Source organism: Meles meles, chromosome 21, assembly GCF_922984935.1.
Source record: "Meles meles chromosome 21, mMelMel3.1 paternal haplotype, whole genome shotgun sequence".
NCBI lineage: Eukaryota > Metazoa > Chordata > Mammalia > Carnivora > Mustelidae > Meles > Meles meles.
Window position 1 is genome coordinate 43,505,688 of NC_060086.1, and position 25,260 is coordinate 43,530,947.

General features: G+C 67.2%; 4 protein-coding genes across 10 annotated transcripts; 2 read left to right on the forward strand and 2 right to left on the reverse strand.

Moving 5' to 3' along the window:
* Positions 1-4,899: 4,899 nt before the first annotated feature.
* Positions 4,900-8,126, reverse strand: LOC123933634 (translation initiation factor IF-2-like). Its single transcript, XM_045992972.1, has 2 exons — positions 5,124-8,126; positions 4,900-4,967 (listed from the first exon to the last, which is right to left on the reverse strand). The coding sequence occupies exons 1-2, from the start codon at positions 5,956-5,958 to the stop codon at positions 4,900-4,902; spliced, it is 903 nt and encodes a 300-aa protein (XP_045848928.1). The 5' UTR covers positions 5,959-8,126.
* Positions 8,127-10,730: 2,604 nt separating this feature from the next.
* GNG13 (G protein subunit gamma 13) lies at positions 10,731-12,859 on the forward strand. 3 transcript variants are annotated; one of them, XM_045994277.1, is made up of 3 exons: positions 10,731-10,818; positions 12,383-12,514; positions 12,688-12,859. In XM_045994277.1, the coding sequence occupies exons 2-3, from the start codon at positions 12,417-12,419 to the stop codon at positions 12,791-12,793; spliced, it is 204 nt and encodes a 67-aa protein (XP_045850233.1). In that variant the 5' UTR covers positions 10,731-10,818; positions 12,383-12,416; the 3' UTR covers positions 12,794-12,859. The 3 variants fall into 3 exon arrangements, with proteins under 3 accessions (XP_045850233.1, XP_045850234.1, XP_045850232.1); XM_045994278.1 differs by having other exon boundaries at positions 10,783-10,818; positions 12,349-12,514; XM_045994276.1 differs by lacking the exon at positions 10,731-10,818 and adding an exon at positions 11,110-11,179.
* Positions 12,860-12,889: 30 nt separating this feature from the next.
* On the reverse strand, positions 12,890-21,278 carry CHTF18 (chromosome transmission fidelity factor 18). Of its 4 annotated transcripts, none has more exons than XM_045994274.1 (22): positions 21,139-21,278; positions 20,776-20,970; positions 20,544-20,694; positions 20,239-20,407; positions 19,798-19,890; positions 19,663-19,715; positions 19,447-19,579; positions 18,567-18,776; positions 17,957-18,054; positions 17,603-17,726; positions 17,370-17,518; positions 17,098-17,191; positions 16,729-16,827; positions 16,522-16,652; positions 16,173-16,344; positions 15,092-15,316; positions 14,859-15,008; positions 14,643-14,773; positions 13,858-13,941; positions 13,634-13,765; positions 13,269-13,326; positions 12,890-13,133 (listed from the first exon to the last, which is right to left on the reverse strand). In XM_045994274.1, the coding sequence occupies exons 1-22, from the start codon at positions 21,227-21,229 to the stop codon at positions 12,921-12,923; spliced, it is 2,955 nt and encodes a 984-aa protein (XP_045850230.1). In that variant the 5' UTR covers positions 21,230-21,278; the 3' UTR covers positions 12,890-12,920. The 4 variants fall into 4 exon arrangements, with proteins under 4 accessions (XP_045850230.1, XP_045850231.1, XP_045850228.1 ...); XM_045994275.1 differs by having other exon boundaries at positions 13,858-14,002; XM_045994272.1 differs by having other exon boundaries at positions 20,044-20,407.
* A 222-nt stretch (positions 21,279-21,500) lies between these two features.
* RPUSD1 (RNA pseudouridine synthase domain containing 1) lies at positions 21,501-24,471 on the forward strand. Of its 2 annotated transcripts, XM_045994162.1 has the most exons (6): positions 21,501-21,621; positions 22,108-22,298; positions 22,394-22,517; positions 22,648-22,750; positions 22,829-22,930; positions 23,393-24,471. In XM_045994162.1, exons 2-6 carry the CDS (start codon positions 22,117-22,119, stop codon positions 23,788-23,790), a joined length of 909 nt encoding a protein of 302 aa, XP_045850118.1. In that variant the 5' UTR covers positions 21,501-21,621; positions 22,108-22,116; the 3' UTR covers positions 23,791-24,471. The 2 variants fall into 2 exon arrangements, with proteins under 2 accessions (XP_045850118.1, XP_045850119.1); XM_045994163.1 differs by lacking the exon at positions 21,501-21,621 and having other exon boundaries at positions 22,162-22,298; positions 22,407-22,517.
* Positions 24,472-25,260: the final 789 nt, after the last annotated feature.

Consider the following 25,260-nt stretch of genomic DNA (forward strand, 5'->3'; position numbering starts at 1 on the left):
TCTCATGTCAAAGTGGTACATTCTGGGGTGGCATATCCTAGTCCCCTTCAAATCCTTTAACCATGAGGCAATCACACCATCGCCCAGCTGTGACCATGTCCTCCCGAGCCACTCAGAGTGGCTCTCACGTGAACTCCATCTGCTCTTTCCTCTAAGACCAGGCCAGCAGCTCTCTTAAGGGCCACTCAGTCTCCCAAGTGAGGATGTTTAGAAGACCCAGTGAAGATAAGACTGTGGTCCCCGCCGGGCAGCAGAGGAGAGGGACTGTATGGGGTCCTCACCCCAGGAAGCCACTGACAGAGCTGAGGAAGGGGGAGGGGTGGAAGGGGGGGTCAAAGCCTCTCTGTTCCCCGGGCCGGGCCAGGGGCTCACGGTCCAGGCTATCCTAAGTAAGTAAAGGTCAGAAGAACGTCTCCTGATGGAAGCCACTCAGCCGACAGCTTTCCGGAGGCCACACAATGACACTGAGCGCTTACAGAGGCGTCTGCTTATGCCCGCTGCCCTGCTCCTTCCCCTCGGCACCCAACCTCACCATGGTTGACTCTGTTGGCAAGACCACACTCATGTTAGGGCACCTAAGGGATCACTCGGACAATAAGAAAAGTCAAAGCATCCGTCCCAGCACATCAGAGTTTCCACCACTTGGCATAAGGTGAATGAATTCTCCTTCCCTCCAAAAACAAGAACAGGTACAGGTGCTCTTAACTTCCTTCAAAAGACCTGTGCTCGGAAATGTCCGCAACCCAGAGACTGTATCAATTCCGAACGCACCGGGTACGGAAAAGGACCGAGCAGTGAGCCTTTCCATGATTCAGGCCATGGTCCGACTGACTGGCGTGTGCGCACACCTCGTTGGTTTGCAGGCAGAGCCCACTCCTGCACTCCTGGTACACGTTCCTTCTCCAACTTGAGAAAAATAACTCCAATGAGAGGACACGGATGTTACCACGTTTCAGTCCTGTGTGTGTTCCACGGCCAAAGTCAGGTGGTTGGAAGGAACGGAGCTAGAACCGGTTCTGAGAGACGGGGTCCGGACCCTCAGGCTCTGTCCTGGCCGTCAGCAGCAGCTCCAGGACGTGGCGCAGGCAAGGCCGTGCGGCCCAGCTCCAGCACGTCGCCACCACCGTCCCCGCGCTCACCACCATCACCGCCGTCGTCCCCAGCGTCGCCAGCCCACTCAAGCCAGAGTACCTGCCAGGCTCCTAAAGCACGCCACTCTGCCCGGCTTGTGCACGCGCACGTCACCTGTCCCTTTCCTGCGGAGCTCGGTCGTCAGCAGAAGCGGGTCACCCACAACCCGCACTGGGCTGGGAGCAGAGCTGCCTTGACCAGTCCAAGCTGCCCTCCACCTGTCCTCTGCACCAGCAGACACGGGGTTCTCAAAGCCTCACCTACATTCTAAGGGGTAAGGCAGGTAAAAGCAGCACCTCAAAGCCCTAAGACCCCCCCACAACCACAACGGCGGCCTGAGCGCATGTTCCCATTAGCTCACTTGAGGGGAAAGCCCAGCGGGGAGATGGCAGGTGGGTCAGGGTGCCCAGAGGGTCCCTGGAGACTGGCAGGCTGAGGCGGGAAGATGCATGCTCCCTGGACAGAGCCCCGCCACGGGCAAATGAGGAGCTCCCCCCTGAGATGCGGCTCCAAGCGAGGAGGGGCCGCAGGGCCCCCTCCCAGGTGCTCCCCTTTAGGTTCTCCCAACCAGCTGTTCCATCCAGGTCCTCCCACCAGAGGCCCCCAGCCAGATGCTCTCACCGGGTGCTCAAGGAGGCTGGGCTCCCGTTTCCCTTGGCCCTGCTCTGTGGTTGCCGCGTCTGGGACACCACGTGCTGCCCGAGCCAGAGGCTGCTATGGGTCCTGTGGCCAGGTGTGCCACGTGCTCGTCCCCTCCCCGCTCCTTCCCTCCCCGCCGTTCCCCACCCCCCAGCTCCTCTCCGTCTCGGGGAAGAGAAGGGGGACCCACGGAGAGGTCCCAGCGGCAGAGGCAGTTGCCATTTCCTCAGCTAACCACGGGAGAAACATCTCATCAACCCCAACCGACAAGCGTCCTGCACACCTCCGAAGCTCAAGGCCATCAAAACTAAGAGAAGCCGGAGACACTATCCCGATGGTTCCAACCCAGAAGAGTCCAAGGGGACAGGAGGATCCGACTCCACTGGGTCCCAGGACAGACGGACGCACCGGGTAACAGCGGAGGACGTGCACGTGGGGTGCCCGCGTCAGCAGCAACCCCGTGTCCGTGCCGCTCGTCAGCTGTGACCGGTGCGTCGCCCTGCCACAAAGGTTACTGGTGGGGCCCGTGCGCGGGGCAGAGCAGCACATGGGAGGTCTGTCCTTTCTGCCCTGTTTTCTCGGAGACCTACAACTGCTCTAAGCAGAAGGGACCTAGCTGGCTCAGTCAGTTAAGTGAATGACTCCTGATTTCTGCTCAGGTCATGATCTCAGGGTCATGAGATCGATTCCCACGTGGGCTCCACACTGGGCAGGTGCCTGCTTAAGATTCGTTCTCCCTCTTTCAAAAAAAAGGGGGTGGTGCCTGGGAAGCTCAGTCATTAGGCGTCCGCCTTCAGCTTAAGTCATGTTCCCAGGGTCCTGTGATCAAGCCCTGCATCGGGCTCGCTGCTTGGTAGGAAGCCTGCTTCTCCCTCTCCCACTCCCTCTGCTTGTGTTCCCTCTCTTGCTGTGTCTCTGTCAATTAAATAAAATGAAAAAATAAAACTGGCTGGCTCAGTTGGTAGATTATGCAACTCTTGCTCTCAGGGTCATGAGTTTGAGCCCCACCGCGTGTGCAGCCGACTTTTTTTTTTAAAAAAAGGAAGCCTAGGGGCGTCTGGGTGGCTCAGTGGGTTAAAGCCTCTGCCTTTGGCTCGGGTCATGATCTCAGGGTCCTGGGATGGAGCCCCGCATCAGGCTCTCTGCTCGGCGGGGAGTCTGCTTCCTCCTGTCTCTCTGCCTACCTCTCTGCCTACTTGTGATCTCTGTCTGTCAAATCAATAAATAAGATCTTAAAAAACAAAATCCTTTGACGTCGTTTGTGTGACTCTCTTCAGCAACAGGAGTCAAAGCACAGGAAATCACCGCAGGCAGAGCACCAGCAAGGGCGTGTGGGGCGCGCAGGGAGGACACAACCGTCACCCGGTGTGGGGCGCGCAGGGAGGACACAACCGTCACCCGGCTGCTAAGAACTGCCTCCCACGCGCACTCTCCGGAAGGGCCCCGCGGGTCCCAGGGGCGCCCCGATGGCAGCGCCGCTGGCGACTGAAGGCGCAGAGCGGGAAGTGCAGCCCCTCCTCGAGGGGACCCGCACACACGGGAACACACGGGAACAGACGGGAACAGACGGGAACAGCGCCTCCAGGTGCTTCCGGAAAACGACGCCGCTTCCCTTCGTGAGCCACAAACTCGACCGCCGTAGGTTTGACGTCGGAAGACAAAGTTCACGCGCACCGGTACTCTGACCCCGGGTCAGGCGGTAAACACTCCTCCCCGCGCGCCGCGCCGCCACAGGCACAGTTCCCAGCCGGTCGGAGCCGACGGGGACGGGGGGGGGGGGGGGGAAGGGGGGGGGGCCGGGGACGCTCACGCGCGCCTGTGGCTCCACCTAGTGGCGAGCGCCGGGCAGTGGCGCACCCAGGAGCAGGCCCCGACGCCGAGGGCGGCCGAGGAGCCCACCCGGCCCCCTCCACGCCAGGCCCCGGGTCTCCGTGCTCCGAGTCAAACGGCCGCGGAGAGTCCCGAGAAGCGCCCGTCTGCGGTGCTGATGCGGGCAGCGTGCGTCACAGTCGGTCCCGGCGAGGCCCGCCCCAAGGTGCAGGTCGCAGTCCGCCCAAGACCTCCCCGGGTCCTCCAGCTCCCGCGGGGCGCGCCCGCCGCGCTGTCCTGCTGCTGCCACAGCCGCGCCCTAGACAGGGGCTCCCCGAAGGCCAGACCCTGCCGCTTGCGCGCACACGGTCGGCCCCGCGGCGGGAACGCACGGAACCGGCGGAGGCCAGAGCTCAGGGACTCACCGGCAGGACCGCGCTGGCCCCGGGCGGGCGGTGTGGAGCGGCGCTTGGCCTCCGCCTGCGGCACAGACGCGGCAGACCGTGGTGGGGCCGCCCTGGACGGCGGTGACCCGGACACCAGGCTCCGCAGGAGCCAAACATCCAGCTCCTTTCCGGGCCCCTGCCACACCTCCGCACTCCTGCAAACCCGCCGTCCCTGTCCCTCGGCGTGTCCCGAGCCACCGCCGGCCGCTGGGGACGCCGCCTGCTGTCCTCGGCGGGTCACGCTGGAACACGAGCTTTGCCTCCGTCCCCGTCTGCCCGGCCGCCGCCCGGCTCCAGAACGCAGAGACGCCTCCCCGCGGCCGGTCTGCGGCGGCGGTCCCGGTCCCCCCGCAGGAAGCCAGGGCTCCCGGCCTCGTCCACCGACAGCACAGCGCGGCCCGAGACCTGAGCGCCAGACCTGGGGGCGGCCGGGGACTCGCTGCGTGCGGGAGACCTCGGAAGCTCAGAGGGGAGCACGCTGGGCGACACCCTGGAGGGGGACCGGGGAGACCACCTGAGGGAGGACCGTGCCGGCGGAGGGAACCCGAGTGGAGAGTCGCTGAGGAACCGAAGGGCTCCCCCTCGGCCCCCCAGGTCTGTCCCCTCGGCCTCCCCCTCAGCCCCCCAGGTCTGTCCCCCCCACACCGATGCTCAAGGGAGACCTGCTGGGGGAGCTAAGTGCGGAGACGCTGGGGGGAGAGGCCTGGGGGGACCTGGGGGAACTTGGGTGCGGAGACGGGGGCGGGGGGCCTGAGCGGAGTCCTCGCCCGCCGCTGTCGGGTCTCCTACGACGCTCGGGTTTACACGGGGTCGCACGGCCCGACTCGCTCACCCACGCCGCGGGTGGGAGTGTCTCTCCCGGGCCCCCCGAAGGTCATCTTCCAAAACCCAACACAGCCGGCAAAGCGCCTCCGGCCGACGAACTCCACGCCGGGAAGGGAGCTCCCGGAACGGAAAGTCGGCGGGCGACACGCCACCCCCCTCGGCCGCGCGACTCCCGCCGCCGCGCCCACGCCGCCGCGGGCCAGGACGGCAACGTCATGCGTGACGTAACGCGAGTCCCCTCCCTCCGGATGCCCCGCCCCTTCCGGCGCTTACCCGGAAGTGATCTTCCAAGGCGGAAGTAAACGGGCGCTTGCAGAGCTGGCGGTGGCTGGGCTCGGCTCGGCGGGTCCGGAGTCTGCGGGGAAGTCGGACCGTGGTCCCGCGCGGCCCCCCGCCTGCCTGAAAGCGCCCCCGCACGGCGGGGATGGAGGCCGGCCGGCCTTCCAGAGCAGCCCCGGAGGAGCGGGCCCTCCCCGCCCTCGTCCTCCGGCTTCCGGCCCCTCTCAGCTCCCTGCGGTCCGAGCCGGGGCCGCCGCGCTCGTCCGGCCTTCGCGCTGAGAACGGTCTCTACCCTCGCAGCGGCCTCCAGCCTGGGCAGGGTGCGCAGCCCCCACGCCTGTGCCCCCGGGTTTGGGCTGACGCCGGGGGGGGGCGGGGCCGAGTCTCCGGTTTGGACCGGAACCCGCCTGGCCGGGCCTTCCAGCACGGGGTGCAAGCCTGGGCCTTTCCTGTTCCGGCTCCTGCCGAGGGTTTTGCAGCGGGTCGCCGGGACGGCGTTACCCCGGGGGCTCTGCCTGTGCCCCGGCCAGGCTGGAGCGCTGGGTGGGCCCGAGCACGTCCGTAAAGCAGTGCCACACGGGACTCGGGCAAGACAGGCCCGGACGCCGGGGGCTGTGCCTCCGCCCGCGTTCCACCACGTCCCTGGGGCTGAGGGGTGTCTCGGTCGCGACCCCAGTGAATGGCCAGCATCCCATCCACCGGGGCTGAGGTCTCCTCCCCAGGCAGCCGCGCGGGGCCTCGGCCGCGGGGCCTGCACAGGGGAGTCCTCAGGAGGAACGGGCAGCTTCCTGGGTGCCACGGCTCCCTGCAGACGGGCGCCGAACAGCATCCTGTGTGTCCCAGAACACCAGGGGCCTGTGCTGGCTCTTCCCCATCCTGGAGAGTCCGTGCCCACCTTGCCCCTCTGCGTCTGCCGGGAACTTGCCGGTGAGCTGCTCCCACCACGCCCTCCGGGACTCCCAGGGGTGCCGCCTCAGGTGCAGCTGCCCACCTACCCCGGCCTGTGACCGCCCTTCCCCACACATGGCCCCAGGGCAGCAGACGGCCTGTCTGGATTGCAATCCCATCGCCGCCGGCTTATCTCTGAACGATCCCCGACACGTGGCAGCTGGCCACAGGCAGTGTGCACAGCCAGAACATCTCGCAGGAATACAAGGGCAGCCCTCCCTGCCCCGACTCATCTCCAGGATGGACAGTCTGCGTAGGGTGCCTCTCCCCTCCACACAGTCTCACTCATTCTGCCCCCTCTTACCCCTTCCCGAACACCATCTGTTTGCCAGCTGGGCCTTGAGGCCCCCCTCCTCTGTGTGCAGGCTGCGGTCCACATGCTGCCCTGGCTGTTAGACATTCTCCTGGCCTTTGGGGGGAAGACGCACAGAGTCATGTCCCCCGAGGTGTCTCCTCTGTTTGCTCTGGTAGGGAGAACTTGTGGGCCCTGAACCTGTTTCTAAAAGGCCTCCAGCATAAAACTGCCTTCAGCGGTGGGCGTGACCTGGGGTACCAGAGGCTCTCCCTGCTTGGCCGTCGGACCACTGTCACCGTGTGCGGCCACTCCCAGCCCCAGCTCCTGATGCAGCGACAGCGGTCCTGCACCGGCTTCCTCCGGGGAAGCAGCGGAGAATGAGCTGCTGCCGGAACCGGCGAACGAACAGCTCGCTGAGCGCTCACACTGGGCCTGCCTTGCTCTGCCTGGTCGGGGACCTTGTGTGCGTGTGGTCGGCTGCCAAGCACAGGAGGCAAAGGGCCGTCTGTCCACCCCCAGCCCTAGCTCCGTCCCTCATCCACACCACAGCTGTGGGGCCCCCACCCCTGCTGAGTGCGGTAGGGGTCAGCTGGGCAGTCACTGCAGGGTGCTGAGCCGTCAGAGCAGCCTGGGCCCCTATGAGCCAGAGGCCCAGACCGCGTCCATCCACCCTGCTTTGTGGTGCGTGTGTCTTTGGGGGCGCAGACTGGCAGACTCACTAGTGATGTGCTGGGACCCCCAAGCAGCGTGAGCCTCATTGGCCAGTGACCCGCGTGGCCTGTGGGTGCCGCCAGACCAGAAGCAGCTGTGTGCTGAAGTGTTCTGCGCCTGCACAGGCGACGGACCCAGGCCTGACTGGGTGCAAGCCGCTGCACCTGTCCCTGCACCTGGGGGCCACACACACAGGCCGCTGGGAGTCTCCGGTCCCGTCTGGTAGCAGGACACCTAGGGCACTAAGTGGTACCTGCCCATGGTTCTGTCTCCCGGCAGAGATGAGACGATGTGAACCTTGTGTGAGGGTCTCAGCTCAGCAGGACCCCTTCGCAAGGACGGGTCCCCGGGGTCTGGTCTTGGCCGCTGGCCCTGGGGGGAGGGGGCAGCACCGAGCTGTCTCTTCTTCACTCCACGGGTGATGGGGCAAAGGGGGTCATCTTCCTCATCTCAAAGCAAGCACCCCCCGAGACGGGGTAGCTTTGCCAGCCGGGGCCTGCAGGGCTGGTAGAAAAGGGGCTCGTTCACCTGCAGACTGGAATCTCCGTGAGCGGGTGACAGCTGGCCTCACCTGTGCCCTGCCACGCATCATGGGACACCCCTCCAGACCGTCACGAGACAGGGACCACCTGTAACTTCGCACATTCATGTCTGTTTCAGAAAGCACGGGTCCCTTTGGTTGGTGTTCAGGAGCTGCTTGAGGGCGCTCTCACCTTGGGGCAGAGAGTTGAGGCCCCAGGCCCGCTGCCCTGCGGACCCTGGCCTTGCTCCCCGGCCACAGGGCTGCTGGAAGCAACCAAGTCCGCCGAAGTGGCTTCTCGGACACCGACTCGAGCTGTCCTGCCAGCCGCAGCCACCCGCCGGACCGGGCCTCCCCGGAGTCGTGTCTTACGTTCCTTGGACGCGTCACCAAAGGGAGCGCCAGTTATCCTTGCCCGTGGCTCACAAGCTTCCCAAGATCACGTAAGAGCGATCTCCACTTTTTCACGAGCTCTGTTTAACGAGGCAAGTAAACGGTTTCTTTGCCGATTTTGCTGTCCTGGTATTTGGCTCTGCCGGTCATGGCAGGGGCAGAAACAAGGGGGCACGTTCCCGTGGGGCTGTCGTAAGCCCGGCATGGCGTGCTGACACCCCGGCCCCCGCCAGCCCGGGCCCTCAGCACTGACCCCGTGTCCTCAGGCTTCACCACCTCCAGACGAGGCGGTGGCCCCGGGGGGGCTGGGGGGCTGACCCCCGCCGAGCCGTCTGAAGCAGAGCCGCTGTCACCTTGGGCCTCCCGTGCCTGTACGCAGGCTGGCCGTCTGCCCCAGGCTGTGTCTCGGAGTCTGGTCTCAGCAGTAGCCGAGTGTGCCCGTGGCCTCGCACTGTGCCGACGGCAGCCGGGGCGGCCCTGGTCGCCAGCATGACCCAACGTTCGTGAGCCAGTGACAGACACCCCAGCTCTGGCCTCCACCAGGGGAGAACTCACAGCTCAGAGTGGTGTCAGGGACGGCACTAGACTGCGGGTTCCTGTCTGGTGGGAACCTATCCTCCCTCTCCTCCCTGAGCCCTCTTTGGCGCCCCACCCAGAAGGGATCAGGGCACCCCACACACACCGGTTCTTGATTCCTGCACAGCAGAGGCCCAGCCCTCAGCGCACATCCACCCGTGTGTCGGCAGCCCGGCCGTTTCTAGGCCACGGGGAGCACGCTGGGTCTCACCAGCAGCCCAGTTAGCGGAGCTAATTTCAGCAGTGTCTGGTCTCTCTGGAGCCGCTCTGGGTGTCTGCAGGGTGGCAGTCTGCTGGAGGACAAGCTGTCCCTGCTCCCCCCGTCCAGTGTCCCAGGAATCCTGGGTGGTCGCAGAGAGCAGGCATGCACCAGCAGGCCCAACACACAGAGTGGTGGCCTCCGTTATTCAGGGCTGCGGTCAGCACGAGGACCACATCTGAGCCTGGAGAGTCCACACACCAGCAGACGTGGCCGTGCCCAGAGGCTGGAAAGAGCACAGAACTGGAGACGTGCAGGACCCCATGCCCCACGCAGCTCCCGTGTGCCGGCCTGGCTCCCGCCGTCGTGCCGACGCGCCCTGCTGCCCTGCTGCGCTCAGGTGCCCCTGGGTGTAGAGGGTTCGAACAGCGCCCACAAAGCAGGGCCCGGAGGCAGACTCCAGGCCTTCTCCCACGGGGCCCTCCAGACGCTGTCAGGCCAAAGCTTGGCCCTGGGTACCCTGTTCTGCGCAGTCTGAATGGAAGGCATGATGGGTGGCAGGGTCAGGCTGGCCCAGGTCTCAGCCCAAACCTTGTTCCAGTCCCGAGGAGGACTGGACCTCCCAGGACCAGTCCCGAGGACCAACATGATGCCCTCCCCTGGGCTGCCCGCCTGTGTGAGCAACACCCCGGGCCACAGGAGCGTTCAGGGTGGAGTGAGGCCAGCACTGCCGGCCATCTGCCCTGAGGAGGCCGGCAGTGACCCTGGCTCTAAGCCCCCCACGCCCCATAAATCCATAATAAAATTAATCCCTCATTTTCCTGTCATGCCCCAGTTCCAGAAGGGCCTCCGGATGCGTCACCGTGTTGCTGCGTGAGGGGCCAGGGAGGCCCAGCTGACCCCCTTTCAAAGAATCACATCAGGGAGGGCTCAGGAGCCCAAAGGGGCAGGGGGCACCCCATCCTGCCTCCTAGATGAGGACACAATGACCAGTCACAGGCCCCCAGCACAGAGGGGGCCGCCGGCGCTCCTGCTGAAGGCCTAGTCCCGGGCTCTGCAGGGTGGAGGCTGGGAAGCGGGGCGCTTCCGACCTTCCGTGGCTGCTGTTGCTGCTTGGGGACCCCCCGCCCAGGAGGCAGCCCGGTGCCTGCGTCACCCAGTGGCCCCAAGGGCAGCACTCCAAGAGCCGGGCAGCAGGGCCTGCCAGACACACCCGGGGCATCAGGCTTCGGAGACCAGGATGTGGTCCGTCCCTGAGGGGAGGAAGGCAGAGTGAGCGTCTGCTTGGGTCCCACCATGAGCTGGCTGAGGAGCAGGCAGAGAGGGGACCGGCCTGCAGGGAGGAAGGCCCCCTCCCTCCCCAGAGCCCCCAACGCTGCTCAGCCTGGCCTAGGGCCCTCCTGAGGCAGACACACCCTCCAGAGGCAGCACATTCCCAGCGCACCCCGGGGCCTGCACAGAGTAAGTCTGGCTATTCCCAGCCCAGGGTCAGCGGAAGCGTGGACGCACGCCCGGCCCTCAGGGCAGCTACCCAGTCAGCCCACCGCCGGCCTGGATATGGGGGGCTCAGCTCCAGGGCAGGACCCTGTCGAGGGCCCCAAGGCCCGTCAGCAGACACTGCCGAGCCCCCTGGGGGTGCAGTGTCCGGGCCGCATCCCTGTTACTCCCCCCTGGCCTGCAACTCTAGCTTCTCAGGGCACGGGCGGCTACGTATAGTCCAATGGCTCCAAGTCTTTGCGGCCAGCCCTCCGTGGGAGACCACGGTCCACCGCCAGAGCTGACTCCACACGGCCATCCCTGCCTCTCCCACACGCGGGGGCTGCCGAGCGTGCTTGGTAAGGCCAAGTCCCGGGGGTTGACCCAGCTCAGAGGAGGAGGGCAGAGGGGAGGGGGGTGGTGCCAGGGCCTGGCCCCAGGTGGCAGGAGTGGGCGGGGCACCTGCCTGGGCTCTGGCCGCCTGTGCGCCCGCTCACTCACTCACTTGGCCCTCGCTGTCACTCACCATCACTTGGTCCTTGTCAGTTGGCCCTCGCCGGCACCGTCCAAGGTAGGTCCCGTGAGCTGGTCCCCGGTGCAGAGCAGGAAACCGAGGCGGGGGCTTGTGGGACTCGCCCGGGTCCCACCGGGCTGACCTGGACCATCCTAACCCCGGGATGCCCCTGCCTGGTGGTCTTGGAGCCGAGGGCGGCAGTCCTGCGCGGCCCAACAGGCCTGACCCCCTGGCGGGGAAGACCCCCCTCGGTGTTCCGGCGGGCGGGGCGGGGCGGGGGCGGGGGCGGGGCGGCCGAAGGGGAGGGAAGCCGCGTCCTGCGCCGTGCGCGCCGCCCGCAGTGCCCGCCGAGCGCCGTGGCCGGGGGCGTCGCGGGGCGCGCGGGACGGGCGGCCGGCTCCGGCGGCGCTGCGCGCAGGTAGGGCAGGCAGGGCAGGCGGTGGGGGCTGCGGGCGAGGCGGCCGCCCCCGCCCCCGCCGCGGAGAGCCCACCACCACGTGGCTGTCCCTGCCAGGGGTGGGGATGCTGGACTGGGGGTCTCTGGGAGGGGAGCGACCGCATGTCCCCCATTGGCTGCCCCCCCAAAAGGCAGGTTATGCTCTCCTGCTGGCTCTGACCCTTCCAGGACTCCTAGTGGGGCTGCTCTGTCCCCAACCGGCAGGGCCGACCCCCCCCCCCCAAGATGGAGATTTTCCAGCGTGGAGTCCCCTCCACAGGCTGGTGCAGACAGGGTCAAACTCCTGTCACCCCCTGCCCACCCTCCCAAGGTCCAGAAACCCAGTCCCCTGGCTCTCAGCCTCCCGTGATGGGAGCAGGGCCTGAGGGCCAGTGGGGGACTCCCTGGGCCGCTGGAATGGGCTTTAGTGGGGGAGGCCGGAAGCAGCCCGCTCTGCCAGGCTGGTACACAGGCAGAAACTGGGCCAGGCGGCTTGTCAGTGTGGGGGCAGACATGGGGCAGCAGAAGGCTGTAGGCACTCCAAGTCCCAGACCAGCTGTGCAGCCGGTGACCCCATAACCCTGAGCACCTACTCCGCCCCCAAACCCCTGGGCTAGAGATGCAAATTGCAGCCAAATCCTCCAGGCCCCAAGATTAATTTCCCTTGGATAGGCTTCCCCATGCAAAGCAGAGGGACAGCCCATGGCCCAGGGAGGCCGGGCGCGGCCCACCCCTCACCTGGTGGTCTGGGGTGCCCCCTCTGCAACAGGGAGTGGGCAGTGGGCCCTGCAGTTGGAGGGTGGGCTTCCGGGAACCCTGTGCTGTGTGCCTGGCCCTGCTCTTACCGAAACACTGCCCCTTCGCTCTCCCGAGAAACCAGGCCGTAGACAGGCTCGCCGGGGGTGGGAGGGGAGGACGCAGCTATGAGCAGAAACTTTCCTCTGCAGCTAATTAACCCCATGGGGGCGAGGCGGCCACACGGGGCCTCATCAGTGGGTCCTCAGCTCCAGGCTCAGCACCCTGTGGGCCGTGTGGCTACCTCTGGGGCCCCCAGGATAGGGGTGGTACAGTCCCTGGGGGTCTCCCCTGCAGCAGACTGGGCATCGGTCTGGTGGGGAGGGAGCCCCTGCGGGGTGACTGCAGGCCGGCAGCCCCCTGGCTGTCTCTCCCTCCTGGGCCCTCCAGCCCCAGGCTGGCCACTTCCGAAGCCCCCGACGCCATGGAGGAGTGGGATGTGCCCCAGATGAAGAAGGAGGTGGAGAGTCTCAAGTACCAGCTGGCCTTCAAGAGGGAGATGTCGTCCAAGACCATCCCTGAGTAAGTCCCCGGGACCCCCCCCAGCCCAGGCCGGCTCCGATCTGCATGTCATTTCCCTGCCCTGCACTCGTTTGCATGAGCCAGAACCACGACCCGCACCGAGCCACCGGGCAGCCTTCGAAGGAGCCCGGCAGCACCTGCTCAGCCTCACCCCACACCTTGCCCACCCACAGGCTCCTCAAGTGGATCGAGGATGGGATCCCCAAGGACCCGTTCCTGAACCCCGACCTCATGAAGAACAACCCGTGGGTGGAAAAGGGCAAGTGTGCCATCCTGTGAGGCCCCGCCCCCAGGCTCTTGCTCCCGAGGGAGGACGACTCCATAAAGGTGTGACTTTTATAAGGACTTTCTGAGAGCATCCGTGCTTTTGTACATTTCCTGATGGAGAAAACGCAACCCGACAGCATCAAGCGTGGTCCCTGGGGCGTCCAGCACAGGGGGAGGTACCCAGCCTGGGTTCCTGGCAGGGGGGGCAGCGTCCACTACAGCAGGTCCCTGATGTGGACACTGCGCCGCACGGCGTTGGAGACACCCTCCTTGAATCGAAACCAGACGTCACTCCTGCCCACCGCCGTGCCCATGCGCCGCTCAGCCGCATCCGTCTCTGGGGCCGTGTCTCCTGGGAAGGCCGCATGGTTGTTCCCTGCCTCCCCCGCCTACCCCCGCCCCTCCCCCCGCCTACCCCCGCCCCTCCCCCCCGCCTACCCCCACCCCTCCCCCCCGCCTACCCCCACCCCTCCCACGCTCCAAGCACCTGCACTCGGGGTTGCTGCTCTCTTGACGACCACACGACCAAAGAAGTCCCTCTCGGGCTGAAAAGGGCAGGCTGGTCAGGCTCTCAGGACAGACCTGCGGCGGTCACTCCCTGCCCTGGGGGAGGAGCCAGTGGCCCCAGGCTATGGAAGCAGAGGCCCGCCTCCCCTCCCCTCCCGGCCAAGCAGACTCGCCGGCATGCGTCCCTGCGGTCCCTCATCACCCACCCAGCAGCTCCCTCCTACCACAACCAGCACAGCCCCCCTTGGCCGCAGGGGAAGCTGGGGCCACAGGGAATGCTCCAGGCTGAGCGGCAGACAAGAGACAGGCCCCCCGGGACCAAGAACCGGCCGCCACTCCCCGCACCTTCTCCTCCAGGGCGGCTCTCTCCAGGATGCGCTCCAGCCGCCGCTGCAGCTGCCGCTCCTCACGGCCGCGGCCCCCTTCGTCCCCAGCAGCCCCCGGCAGAGCCTCGGCCCCCAGGGGAACCCCGTCTGCCTGCAGACCGAAGGGGTGGTGAGGGCTGACCGGGCAGGGCCACTCCGGGACGCTGTCCCTTCCGACGGCCCCAGAGCCCTGGGCAGGCCTACCTGGGGGCTGTCCCCAACCCGGGCCAAGGCCTCCGCCCGCCGCATCTTCTCCATTTCGATCTCTCGGGCAATGAGCTGCTTGGCCTGGTAGGTGAGGGGTTTGCGGGCGGGCAGCTCAGGAAAGCAACACACCTCCTCCACGTTCCTGCTCTCAGCGTGAGTCAAGAGGCAACGGCCATCAGCAGGGACAGGCAGGTGCCGCCTACCACCCCAGTCCCAAACGCCACAGAGCAGGAGCTGCAGTATGGGATTCAGTCCTGGTAATACAATGCCTGTACCCCAGAGCAGCAAGGGGTCACCCACCCCAAGCCTCAGTTTCCCCAACTGCTCGTGGGCATAAGGGAACGGTCCCAGGGCCGCAGAATGAAGAAACGAGACGACAGTGCGGGGCCTGGGTTCAAGGCCGGGGCTGAGCACTGAGAACCATCACCGTTACCAACTCACTCAAACAGCACAGAGAGGGATGGCAATGGTCCCCTTGCTGGGCAGCAGGGCCCCGGGGAACATCTCAGCCTGGGACAGCAGAGCCTGGGGAGCTCCAGGGCCCTCTGGAAGCAGTGCCTGGGGGACACTGGGGCAGGCAGACCCTCTGCAATAACCCCCGTAAGGGGGACACCCCGTCTCACCATCACACCTGTGCAAGCCCTGAGCCAGGACTGAGCCCCTACCACTGCCCCACCGACGGGAAAGTGAGACTCACACCTGGCCGAGATGCCTGGCCTGCCTGCCACAGCACCCAGAGCCCAACCTGCCCCTGGCAACCCCCCCAAATGCCGCAGACTCACGGCTCCAGCCTGTAGACGTACTGCCCGTCGGGCAGGCGCTCCTGGCGGTAGGTCAGGCTGTAGGCAAGCATGGTGCCCACGAGGCCGGCCAGCTGCTGCTTCTCACGGCTGCTGTACAACTGCGTGCTCACCTGTGGGCACGGACGCGGAGCATGGCCAGGGCCCACCCCCGCCAGCCGCCACACCCCCACTCTGCACTCCGGACGAGGTACTCACAGGGCGCAACTTGGGCGCCAGGATGTCCAGAATCAGACAGAGGGCGTCCAGGACGAGAGCCTGAGGCGTAGCTCGGCTGCGGGTGGCCGGTGCGATGCCCGCCACCAGCGTCTGGATGAGGTTCTGCCTCCGGCTCAGCCGGTTCTGGGCCTGGGGTGGAGAACGAAGCGGGTCTAGGTGATCTAGGATCTCTGGGCCAGACCTCGGGCCTGGGCGGGGTGCGGGAGACACACCTCCTGCTGGCTGCTGGGGAAAGCGATCCTCGGCACGTGGCTGGACGCGAAGAGCAGGTGGAAGGCCGCCGGCAGGAAGGGCAGGTAGCGCAGCAGCTGGAAACTCTGGCCGTGGTGGGCAGCGCGGCCCAGCAGGTCGTCGAAGGCCAGCCAGTCGAGGGCCGCGCACACGGTGCCCAGGCTGGGATCCCGCAGCCGCAGGCGCAGAAAGTTCTCAAACAGGCCCTGGGGGTAAGCGGGCAGGCCGACGGCTGAGCAGCCCCCGGCCCACTTACAGGCACCCCCCTCTGCCGGGACCCTGCGCCTCTCACCGGCCCTGCCAAGTCCGAGGTCTCTGGGACAGCAACCAGCACCAGCAAGTGGCCCTGAAGCCTCAAAGGAGGAGCCAGGAAGGCCCAGCCTGCCACCCGCACGGTTCTGACCAGAGCCCCAAGAGCTGCCGGAAAGGAACCCCTGGCCCGCGACGGCCTTGAGGAACCCAGCCTCCGAGACCCACCCCCTCCCCAGAGGAAGCTCTGCGGCCAGGATGGAGGGCACAGACCCCCCCCCCCGTTCTCGCTCCCCGTGAGACCCCCATGCTCTCGGGGCGCAGATTCCGGATTTATTCAGATCCACAGCCGCTAATCCACAGCTTACTCGGGGAGACGGCTAAGACCAGGCTCCGGGGGTGGGGGGTATCTCTGCCACCTGCTCCAGCCCCAACGTCCCCCACCTGCCCTGCCGCACGTGTCCGTTACCACAGCTCACATCCAGGATGGGGACTCTCGTGTCCCACTCACGTGGCCCGACCAGCAACTGAAGTGACCCCAGCAGTCAGGTGACTGCCCCCTCCCCCGCGCACCCAGCCCACCTCCCATCAGCCCAGCCTGCCTCCAACTAGTCCCTCCTCCCCGGCCTCTGTCCCTGCTCGCCCGTCACCTCTGACAGCTCCCTGAGGCCGTGTCCGCCACCCCTCACTCCCATCCCGTTTCTCCATGAGGGTGACGGCGTCTGAAACATCGCCCGTCCCCTGGGGACAGAGACGCGGCCGGGTGCTAGCAAACTGGCACGTCTGAGAACGTTCCAGGCAGGGCGGGGTTACCTGAACCACCTTCTCGTGCTCGCCTGCGGAGGCAGCCACGCGCAGAATATGGTAGAAGCGCTGGGAAGCCGTGGTCAGCGGCGCCTCGGCAGCACAGGGCCCCACACCCAGGTGTCCGTCACTGACCGGGAGCATGTGCAGAGGCAGGGCCGGGTCCTGGCCCCAGCGTTGCCTGCGGGGGGGGGGGGTCGAGGCTGGAATGGGGCCCCCTCTTCGTCCCCCTCTGTGGCGGCCGTGCTCCCCGAAGCGGCCCAGGCATCTGCACACGGACGATGCTCTGCGGGACCCGGAAGCACCCAAGGCCCGTGCAGCTCCCAGGCTGGCGGTGGAGGCAGGCCCTCCCGCTTACCTCTGCACCCGGGGCAGCTGGAACACCTCCTGCCACACAGAGAACAGCCCCTTGCGTTGGTCCTTGAGGCCGACCGGCGTGGTCCACACCGCCTGCACACTCAGCTCTCGCCGGCCCCGCCCATGGAGGAACTGACACGGGGCAGGGCTGGTGAGAGGCAGCCCGCCTGGCTGCCCCCAAGCAGCCGCCCCCCATGCACCCGCCCACCTGCAGCGTGTTGACGCAGGCACGGATGTCGTTATCTGTCTTCTCACACAGAGCGGCCAGCGCCCCCGGGTCGGCCCTCATGCCCTGCCGCAGGGAGATCTGCCGGGGCAGGAGAGTGGGCGGCCGCGCCCCAGAAACCCACCCCGAGGCCCCCATTTCCCCGGAACACAGAACGACCACCACATATCCCTGCTTTGAACCACGTCCCCCCCAACACATCCTGGGGCCACCTGGGGGATGGGGCCCGGGATACGAGACGGGACGGCAAGGGAGAAGGACACGGGGGCCAGGACAGGAGGCGCGTCCCCCAACCCCGTCGTCAGCCACGCGGCCCGCCAGTCACGTGCCCCCACGCCAACCATCACGCACCTCCTGCAGCCGCTGTGCGAGCCTGGAGGACAGTATGGGCGGGAAGTGCAGCAGGAAGGCCTGCTGTCTCAGCGGCCGCAGGGCGGGCACGAACCTGCAGGGCACAGCCGCACACAGCTCACTGCCTCGGCAGGGGCGTGGCGGGTGTGCCACAGCCCAGCGAGCAGAGGCAGTCAGGTGGGGCTGGGGTGCGCCCTCCCCGGGCTGCTGCCCTCCTGCCGGGGGACCCCCGACACCCCCTCCCGCCCACAGCCCTGCCCCGCCGCGCTCACTGGTCATTGCAGACGCAGATGATAGGCCTCATCAGGAGCCCCCCCTCAGCCCGGCGCCGCCGCCCCCCACTCGCAGGAACCGGACCCCCGGGCTCTGCGTCCTGCGGGCCCTTGCGGTCCAGGATGTTCAGGAGAACGTTGATGGCAGCCTAGGAAGTGCGAAAAGGACACAGTGAGCCCCGGCCCGTTGCCCACCCACCTGTCCCCCCAACTGGGGCCCCCAGGAGGCCCACCACGGGGGCCCCATCGATCTCGTCGATGACCAGGCAGTTGGGCTTCCCACCAGCACCCAGCACGGACTCCATCTGCGTGGCCGCTTCAATGCACGTGCGGAAGGCCTCGGGGCTGCGGTCGTCACTGGAACCATGAGGCCAGGGGCAAAGCCGTCAGGGCAGCACCGCCTCGGCCAAGAGCAACCAAGGTCCCTGGCAGGACCACCTCCCAGGGCGGAACCACCACACCTACATCTCAAGGCGACCGCCCCAACGAGCCCTGACGCAGCAAGGGCTCCACTCTGCCATCCCCGCCTCCAACCCACTGGGGCCTCAGGGCTGCGTCACGGCGGAGGCTGGCCTCCGGCCACTCACCTCGCATTCATCTCCACCACGCAATACCCAGCATGCCGTGCAATCACGTGGGCCAGGGTGGTCTTGCCGAGCCCTGGGGGCCCACAGAGCAGCGCCACCTGAGGCCAAGACAACACACAGGCCCACCTGCTACAACCCGTCACCACTCGAGGGACCCCCCCACGCCCACCTCGACCTTGAGGCTGAAAACCCTGTCTCGTGAGGCCTGCTACGAAGGGACGCACGCCCAGCCCCGCTGTGGCAACCGACCGAGAAAGGACCCCAGCATGCTGACGCCTCACACGCGACGCGTCAGAGCGAAAGTCGCACGAGGGACGAGGAACGAGGACGTAGGGCAGAGGCACGGCCACCGCTGGCACGTCTGACCCCAAGAAACCCCCACCACCATGAGCATCCCGGGAAGGGCCAGGATCCTCCCGAGAGCACACGCTGTAACCGAGCCAGGAAAACAGCCTCAGAGTCCGACCCCCGACACCGACGTTCCACGCTGACACGCTGGTGTTCTCAACGCCCCAACCGTGGGAGCACTAAGTGTGCCTCGGGACCCCGCGAGGCCGCGAAGGCACCGGACGCCCGAGAGCACAGCCACGGGGCTGGGGCAGGATCTCACCTTCTGCCGGGGCCGCCGGCTTGGGTCCAGCTCAGCCTCTAGCATGTCCTCCAGCACCTGCTCGTGGCTCTTCCATTTGCTGGAGCTCGCGGCCTCTTTGCCACCCCGGGCCAGCTCCACGCCGGGCCTCGGCCTCCTGGCAGGCCTCTCTCGACCGAACACCACCAGGTCCCACAGCTTTAACCACTTGAGGAGGCAGCGGTTAGTGAACTGCAGGAAGAGAGGCGTGGCCTGGAGGAACGGCCAGCACGGAGGACCCCCTGTGCCTGCCCTTCGGATCAACCTGCAAACACCCAAGGAGGCTGAAGCTAAATGACAAACGACCGGTGAGTGGCAGAGGGAGGCTCATATCAGACTCTCCATCCCTACAACCCTGACCCCTTCAGCCCCACCCCCACCATCCCAGGAGCATCCCACCATCAGCTTTCAAGAGAGGAAGAAAGGAAACAGAAGTTCCGGGTGACGGGGGCAGGTATGGGTCCCAGAGCCCAGATCACGGGTGACGCGGAGTGTGCCAGCCCCGTGCGGGCCTCAGCGTCCCCATCCACAACTCAAATGTGCAAACCAAAACCACCTCTTCTGGGGCGCCTGGGGGCCTAGGCAGGGAAGCGTCTGCCTTCAGCTCGGGTCATGATCTCAGAGCCCTGGGATCCAGCCCCGCGTCAGGCTCCCTGTTCAGCGAGGAGTCTGCTTCTCCCTCTCCCTCTGCCCCTTCCCCCTTGTGCTCGCTCCCTCTCTCAAATAAACAGAACCTTTAAAAGCCAAAAAGCATCTCTTCCATTGCTGACAACACGAGGTTCAGCTGAAACCTGCACCTTCCATTTCTCGCAAAAAAAAAAAAAAAAAAAAAAGTCACGCTTGAACAAGAAAAAGGTCTCACGTCGTCACTGAGCAGCTCCGTGTAGGACCGAGGGGCAAACTTGTCCACCCAGAGGCAGTGCTGGGACTCGTCTTGGTTGCTGGCCAGCTCTTCCTCGGGAGCCGCCAAAGGCTGGACCTCCTCCGACCTGAGGCTGGAGAACATCGTGCCTTTGGAGGGACTGCGCGCCCCCGACTATGGGTGGGAGGCCAGGGGTGGAAGGGCCCACCGTGTCACCTGCGAAGCGTGTCTGAGAGCCGATGGGCCTCCTCGAGCAGCTGCTGCCTCCGCTGTGCGAACACCAGAGGTTGGGATCTGAATGGCTCCGACATGCAGTCCCCCCCGGAACCACCCTTCTCCCAGCAAGCGCACCTCGTTATCCACCTGCTCCTTCAGGGATGCGAAGGGCACACCCAACAGATCCAGCTGCCCGCGGCCTCGCCGCCAGAGATCAAGGAAAGGGGTCTGCAGCAAAGTGAGGGCAGCCTTCACCACCTTCCGGGACATAACCACCCCGGACCCCCTCCCAACAGTGCTCAGAGACCCAGGTGGCGATTTTCGGCACGAACAGACCAACAACAGGACAAGCTCCCTCTCTAACCAAGAACGCCAACGCACCAAGACGCCGGGATAGGAACGACTCCACGGGAGACACACGCACAAAAGGTGAAGGAGATCCGAGGGAGAGCGCGGAAGGGACACAGGCCTGCTAAACTTCCGGACGCGTCCCCAGGGCCCGGGCGGGGATGGAGGTCTAGGATCTCCTGGGCAGCACGGAGCCCCCCACCTCTCTCGTGGCCACACAGCACCCACCTGCACCCCTGTGCCCACTGGATCAGCCCGCAGGACCAGAAAAGCCCGGCTACCCCCCGTGGAGGTCACACTGACATAGTCCTCCAGGACAGGGGGCCGCCTCAGGACAGGATTTCGGGCTGCCAGCGAGGCCTGCAGGAGCCCCACGTCGACACCACCGTCCAAGGCCCTGGGAAGGGACAGGGGCTGTCTTGGGGCCTCTCACCTCCCGCTACCATCAGAGGAACCCAGATCCGCACAACCACACACACCCCCACCCACCCTCCGCCGCAGGCCTCTGGAGACCCGCGTCCCAAGCCACACACCCCTTGCTCCGAGGTTCAGTGGGGACCTCGGGACTCGGTGGGGGGGTGATGTCCCCCGCAGGGGAGTCAGGAAGGGGCGGCTCCTCCATTTCCTCCGGCCTGAAGTCCAGCTTCTTGACGACCTCCAGCCTAAGCCGTTTGACCCTGGGGGCTGGGGAGGCAGACGGGAGGAACAGAGGCTCTTCCCCAGCCTCACACCCCACCCCTGGGCCCCGGACCCCGGAGGACATACTTGGGGGCAAGGTCCTGTCCCTCGCGACGTGGCCGGCCAGCTGCCGCTTCCTCGCACTGCCTCCGCGGTTCTCTGCAGGTGCCCCCGGAGCGCAGGGAGCGGCGGCGCCCCCTCCAGCGGCGGCCTCCTCGAACGGCAGGCGGGACCGGCCCACCGGGGGCCAGGGGTCCTTGGAGGGCGACAGGGCCGCCGTCCCTGCAGGAGACGAGGTTGACAGCAGCTGCGCGGGTGGGCGCGTCCCCACGGCAGGCCAGGGCTCCCGCGGCGGCGCGGTTCCAGCCTCGCGCCCCCCGCTCCCCTCCCCTCCTCCAGGCAGCCCTCCCGGACTACGGGGGAAGAGGCTGCGGCAGGGCCCGCGCCCACCTTCCAGCTCGGCCAGCACCTCCAGCTCGTCGGCGAACTGGCTGTGGAAGTCGTCCTGGGCACCGGCCAGCTCGAGCTCCGGGTCGCCCATGGCGCTCGCTCCCCGCCGCCCCGCCGCCCGCTCCGAACCTCCCGCGCCGCCGCGCGCGCCGTGCCCGCCCCCAGCGTCCCGGCGCCGCCAATCCCTGGCCGGCGTGCCCGGCGGCGCTCGCCATTGGCCAATTGGCAAGAGCGAGGCGGAGGCGGGGCTGCGCGCGCAGGCGGGGCGGGACCGACCGAGTGCGGCGGCCCGGGACTCTCGCCATTGGCCCACATGGCCGCCCGTCCGTGGTGTGGGCGGGGAGTGGGCGGGGCTGCGGGCCCCGGCAGAGCCCTGTGAGGCGCGGCTCCGGGGTCGCTGGGTCGCCAGGCGCGGGCACCGTGTGCTGGATCCGGGGCCCGGCAGCGGCCTCGCGGGGCCCGGGCGGCGCGGCCGGGGTGCAGGTGGGTCTCGGAGTGGGAGGGGCCGCGGAGGCCCTGGCGGGCGGCCTGTGGCCATCAGACGCCGGGGGCGGGGGTTCGGGGAGGGGGCGGGGGTTCGGGGAGGGGGCGGGGGTTCGGGGAGGGGGCGGGGGGGCGGGGGTCCCCTCCCTTGGCGGCCTGGCCCGCGGGGGCCCTGGGGGCGCGGAAGGTCTTGCCCGTCCCCGCCGCGACGAAGGCTCCCGCGGCACGTTGGCGCGCTGGCCCGGGGGGTCCGCGGCGGGGGCGCGGGCGGGGGCGCGGCTGGCCCGGATCTGCGTCTGGGCGGGGCAGCGCCCCAGTCCCCGCTCGGAGGCGGCCGAGCCGCGGGGTCTGGCGGTGCAGACGCAGTGGGGGCGTGTGCCCGGCCGGCCCCGCGTGAGCCGCTTTCCAGCCGCGACCCTGGGACCCCGAGGAGTCGGTGCCGGGCTCCCCGCGCGCCCCACTGCACACGCTGGCCCCGCGCCGCAGGCCGCCGCCATGGACCCGGGCCGCACGGAGAACCTGTCGGTGGTGTACCAGAGTCGGGACTTCCTGGTGGTGAACAAGCACTGGGACCTGCGCATCGACAGCAGGATGTGGCGCGAGACGCCCACCCTCCAGAAGCAGCTGCGCCACCGCTTCCCCGAGCTCGCGGATCCTGACACCTGCTACGGGTTCAGGTACGCGGGGGCGGGCCCTGACGGCCCCCAGCCGCCCCTGCGGGAGGAAGTGGCCGCCCCCAGTCTAGCCAGCCTGACCCCCTGCCCCATGTCAGATTCTGCCACCAGCTGGACTTCTCCACCAGCGGGGCGCTCTGCGTGGCTCTGAACAAGGCGGCCGCCGGCCGCGCTTACAAGTGCTTCAAGGAGCGGCGCGTCACCAAGGCCTATCTGGCTCTGGTAAGGCCTGACTGGTCCCCCTGGGACGGGGATTCTGATCCTCAGCCTCTCCAGCAGAAGTCAGTGCCGGGTGGGCTCCCCGGAGGTGGAGGGTAGCCCTGAGAGCAGCTCGAGAGTCTCTGCCCAACAGGTGCGGGGACATGTGCAGGAGACCCAGATGACCATCAGCTACGCCATCGGCAGGAACAGCACCGAGGGTCGCGCTCACACCATGTGCATCGAGGGCACTCAGGGTACGCAGGGCGGGACCGGGCTGGGGCGGGCTGTGCGCAGGTCCAGCCAGTCCTCACAGCTCGTTTTGCCCTCCACAGGCTGCGAGAACCCGAAACCAAGCCTGACGGAGCTGGAGGTCCTGGAGCACGGGCTGTATGCCGGCGCCCCTGTTTCCAAAGTGCTGCTGCGGCCCCTCACAGGTGTGTCGGGGCGGAGGGAGGCGGGACCCTTTGAGGCCCGCTTGCTGTCTGCTAATGACTCCCCCCCCCCCCCCCCCCCGACCACGTGCGCCAGCGTCTCTTCCCACAGGGGACTGCGGGGAAGCAGTGGTGCAGGGGCCCAGTAGCCTGCCTGCGGCCACTCCGCCATTTCCACTCCCTTCTGCCCGCCCCGACCCCGGCCCGGGGCTTGCTGTCTTAGAAGGCCTCAGGGGTTCTCTAGCGCACTTGGCTTTGCCCCGACGGCCACCGATCCGGAGGCTGATTTCTCTTCTGATCTCTGACGTTTTTGTCCGTCACGGGAATCAGGGTCTGCCATTTCTAGGGGTTTTATGGGGCTTGACGAGGGCAACGGGGGATAGCGTTGGGGGATGTGAGTGGGTGAGGGACGGGCACGGGATGGCGTCCCCACCCTACCAATCCCCTGGCCCTGCCTCCCCCCAGGCCGGACGCACCAGCTGCGTGTGCACTGCAGTGCGCTCCGCCATCCCGTCGTGGGGGACCTGACCTACGGGCAGGCGTTGGACCAAGAGGACCAGCCATTCCGCATGATGCTGCACGCCTTTTATCTGCGCATCCCCACGCACACGGAGCGCGTGGAGGCCTGCACACCGGACCCCTTCGTGCCGACTCTCGATGCCTGCTGGAGCCCCCACACCCTGGTGCAGTCCCTGGACCAGCTCGTCCAGGTCCTGAGGACTGCTCCCGACCCGGGTCCCACGGAAGGGAGCCCTGCGCCCTGCAGCACTCCCACGCCCCCCAGCAAGCCTCCCGAGACAGAGGCACAGCGGGCCTCCTGCCTGCAGTGGCTGTCGGAGTGGACTCTGGAGCCGGACAACTGAGAGCAGCAGGCCGGGCCCACGAGCGGGATGGGGGCTGCCAGGGAGAGCCCCTGGGCCCATCCCGAATAGGCGCTGTCCCTGTGTGCAGCCGCTGTGGATGGAGCCTGAGGCCCTGGCGGCAGCGTCCAGGCCTGGAGAGACGGGCAGGGCCAGCAGGGGGCGCCAGGCCGCCGGGAGTTTGGAGGTGGGCCTCCCCTGAGCACCTGCCCGCCCCCCGGAAACCAAGGCCTGCCTTCCCCGCTCCCAAGCTTCCCTCCTCCGGGTTTGTTTTACGGATATGCCCAGGGTCGCTGTCTCAGAGACAGAGCCCCCAGTCGGGCCTCGCCTCCTCCAGGCCCAGGCCTCTGAGCACCCCGCTCCCCTGCGCGCTCCTCAGACCTCCTGTGTCGGTCAGCGGCTCCCGGCTGGTCCTCCCTGCCCACGGCCCTCGACTCACCCTGCCCAGCCAGTGCTGCCTGGTGCCTTTGCTTTCACCAGACTCTGCTCGTGGGCCCCGCCTCCCCACCCACGCGGCACCTGGGGGAGGGTCTGAGCCGCGCCCTCGGCCCTCTCCCAGGTCCTCAGGCTTCTGCTGGGAGCAGGGGTGGCCAGCACCCATCTTTCCCATCCCCAATGCCATGCCCATGTCGGCCTAGTTGTAGCTGAGGTGCGGGGCCTCAGAATAAATACTCAGTGACTGACCTCGTGAGTGACCGTGAATCCATCCGATGGGGGGGTTTGGGGGACCCCAGACCCCTGCCCTCATCCCTGCACTGGGCAGGTGTCTGCCCTAGGCCTCCCAGCAGGAGCCGGGATGGAGCTCGTGGTCCTGGCTGACGTGTCCGTCCCCTGCCGTGAGCACCTGCAGCCGGTGTGGACGCCGGACCCTGGACGGAGGACGGAAGCTGGTCAGCCCCGATCCCGGAGACTCCCCCTCTCTAAGCCGAAAGCAGCGGAGTGCCCATCTGTTCTCACCAGGGTCCCTCCCTAGAGCTGTCGTCCCCACAACCCCTTAGGCCCTTCCACCATGAGAACACCCGCTACCCTGCAGGGTGGGCGCTCCTGGCTGGGGGTGGCCCTGGGAGAGAGCAGAGGGGGCGTGGCCAGCTGGGGACAGGGGTCTGGACACCTTGGCCTGGTGGGGCCCACAGGCTGGGCCTACAGAGCAAACCCCGGGAAGCTGCAGGGCCGGACAGACTGGCAGCCCCCAAGGTAGGGAGGCAGGACAGGAAGGTGCATAGGGGTAGGGCCCCCAGCCCTGTTTCTCCCCCTGAAGTGTCTCCTTAGACCTATGAGCCCCCAGGACCCAGAGAGCCACCCGCAGGCTGGACCCCGCTCTTGCTTCCTGCGATTGGCTGTCTGCCAGCGCCCTGGGGCCCTCTAGGCTGAGACTGTAGAGCCCAGACAGACACGGAGCGCACACGGGCCTGTCTGCCCCCAAACACACCCCAGCTGTGAGCGGGCAAGGTTTGGAAGGTGTGGGAACTGAGC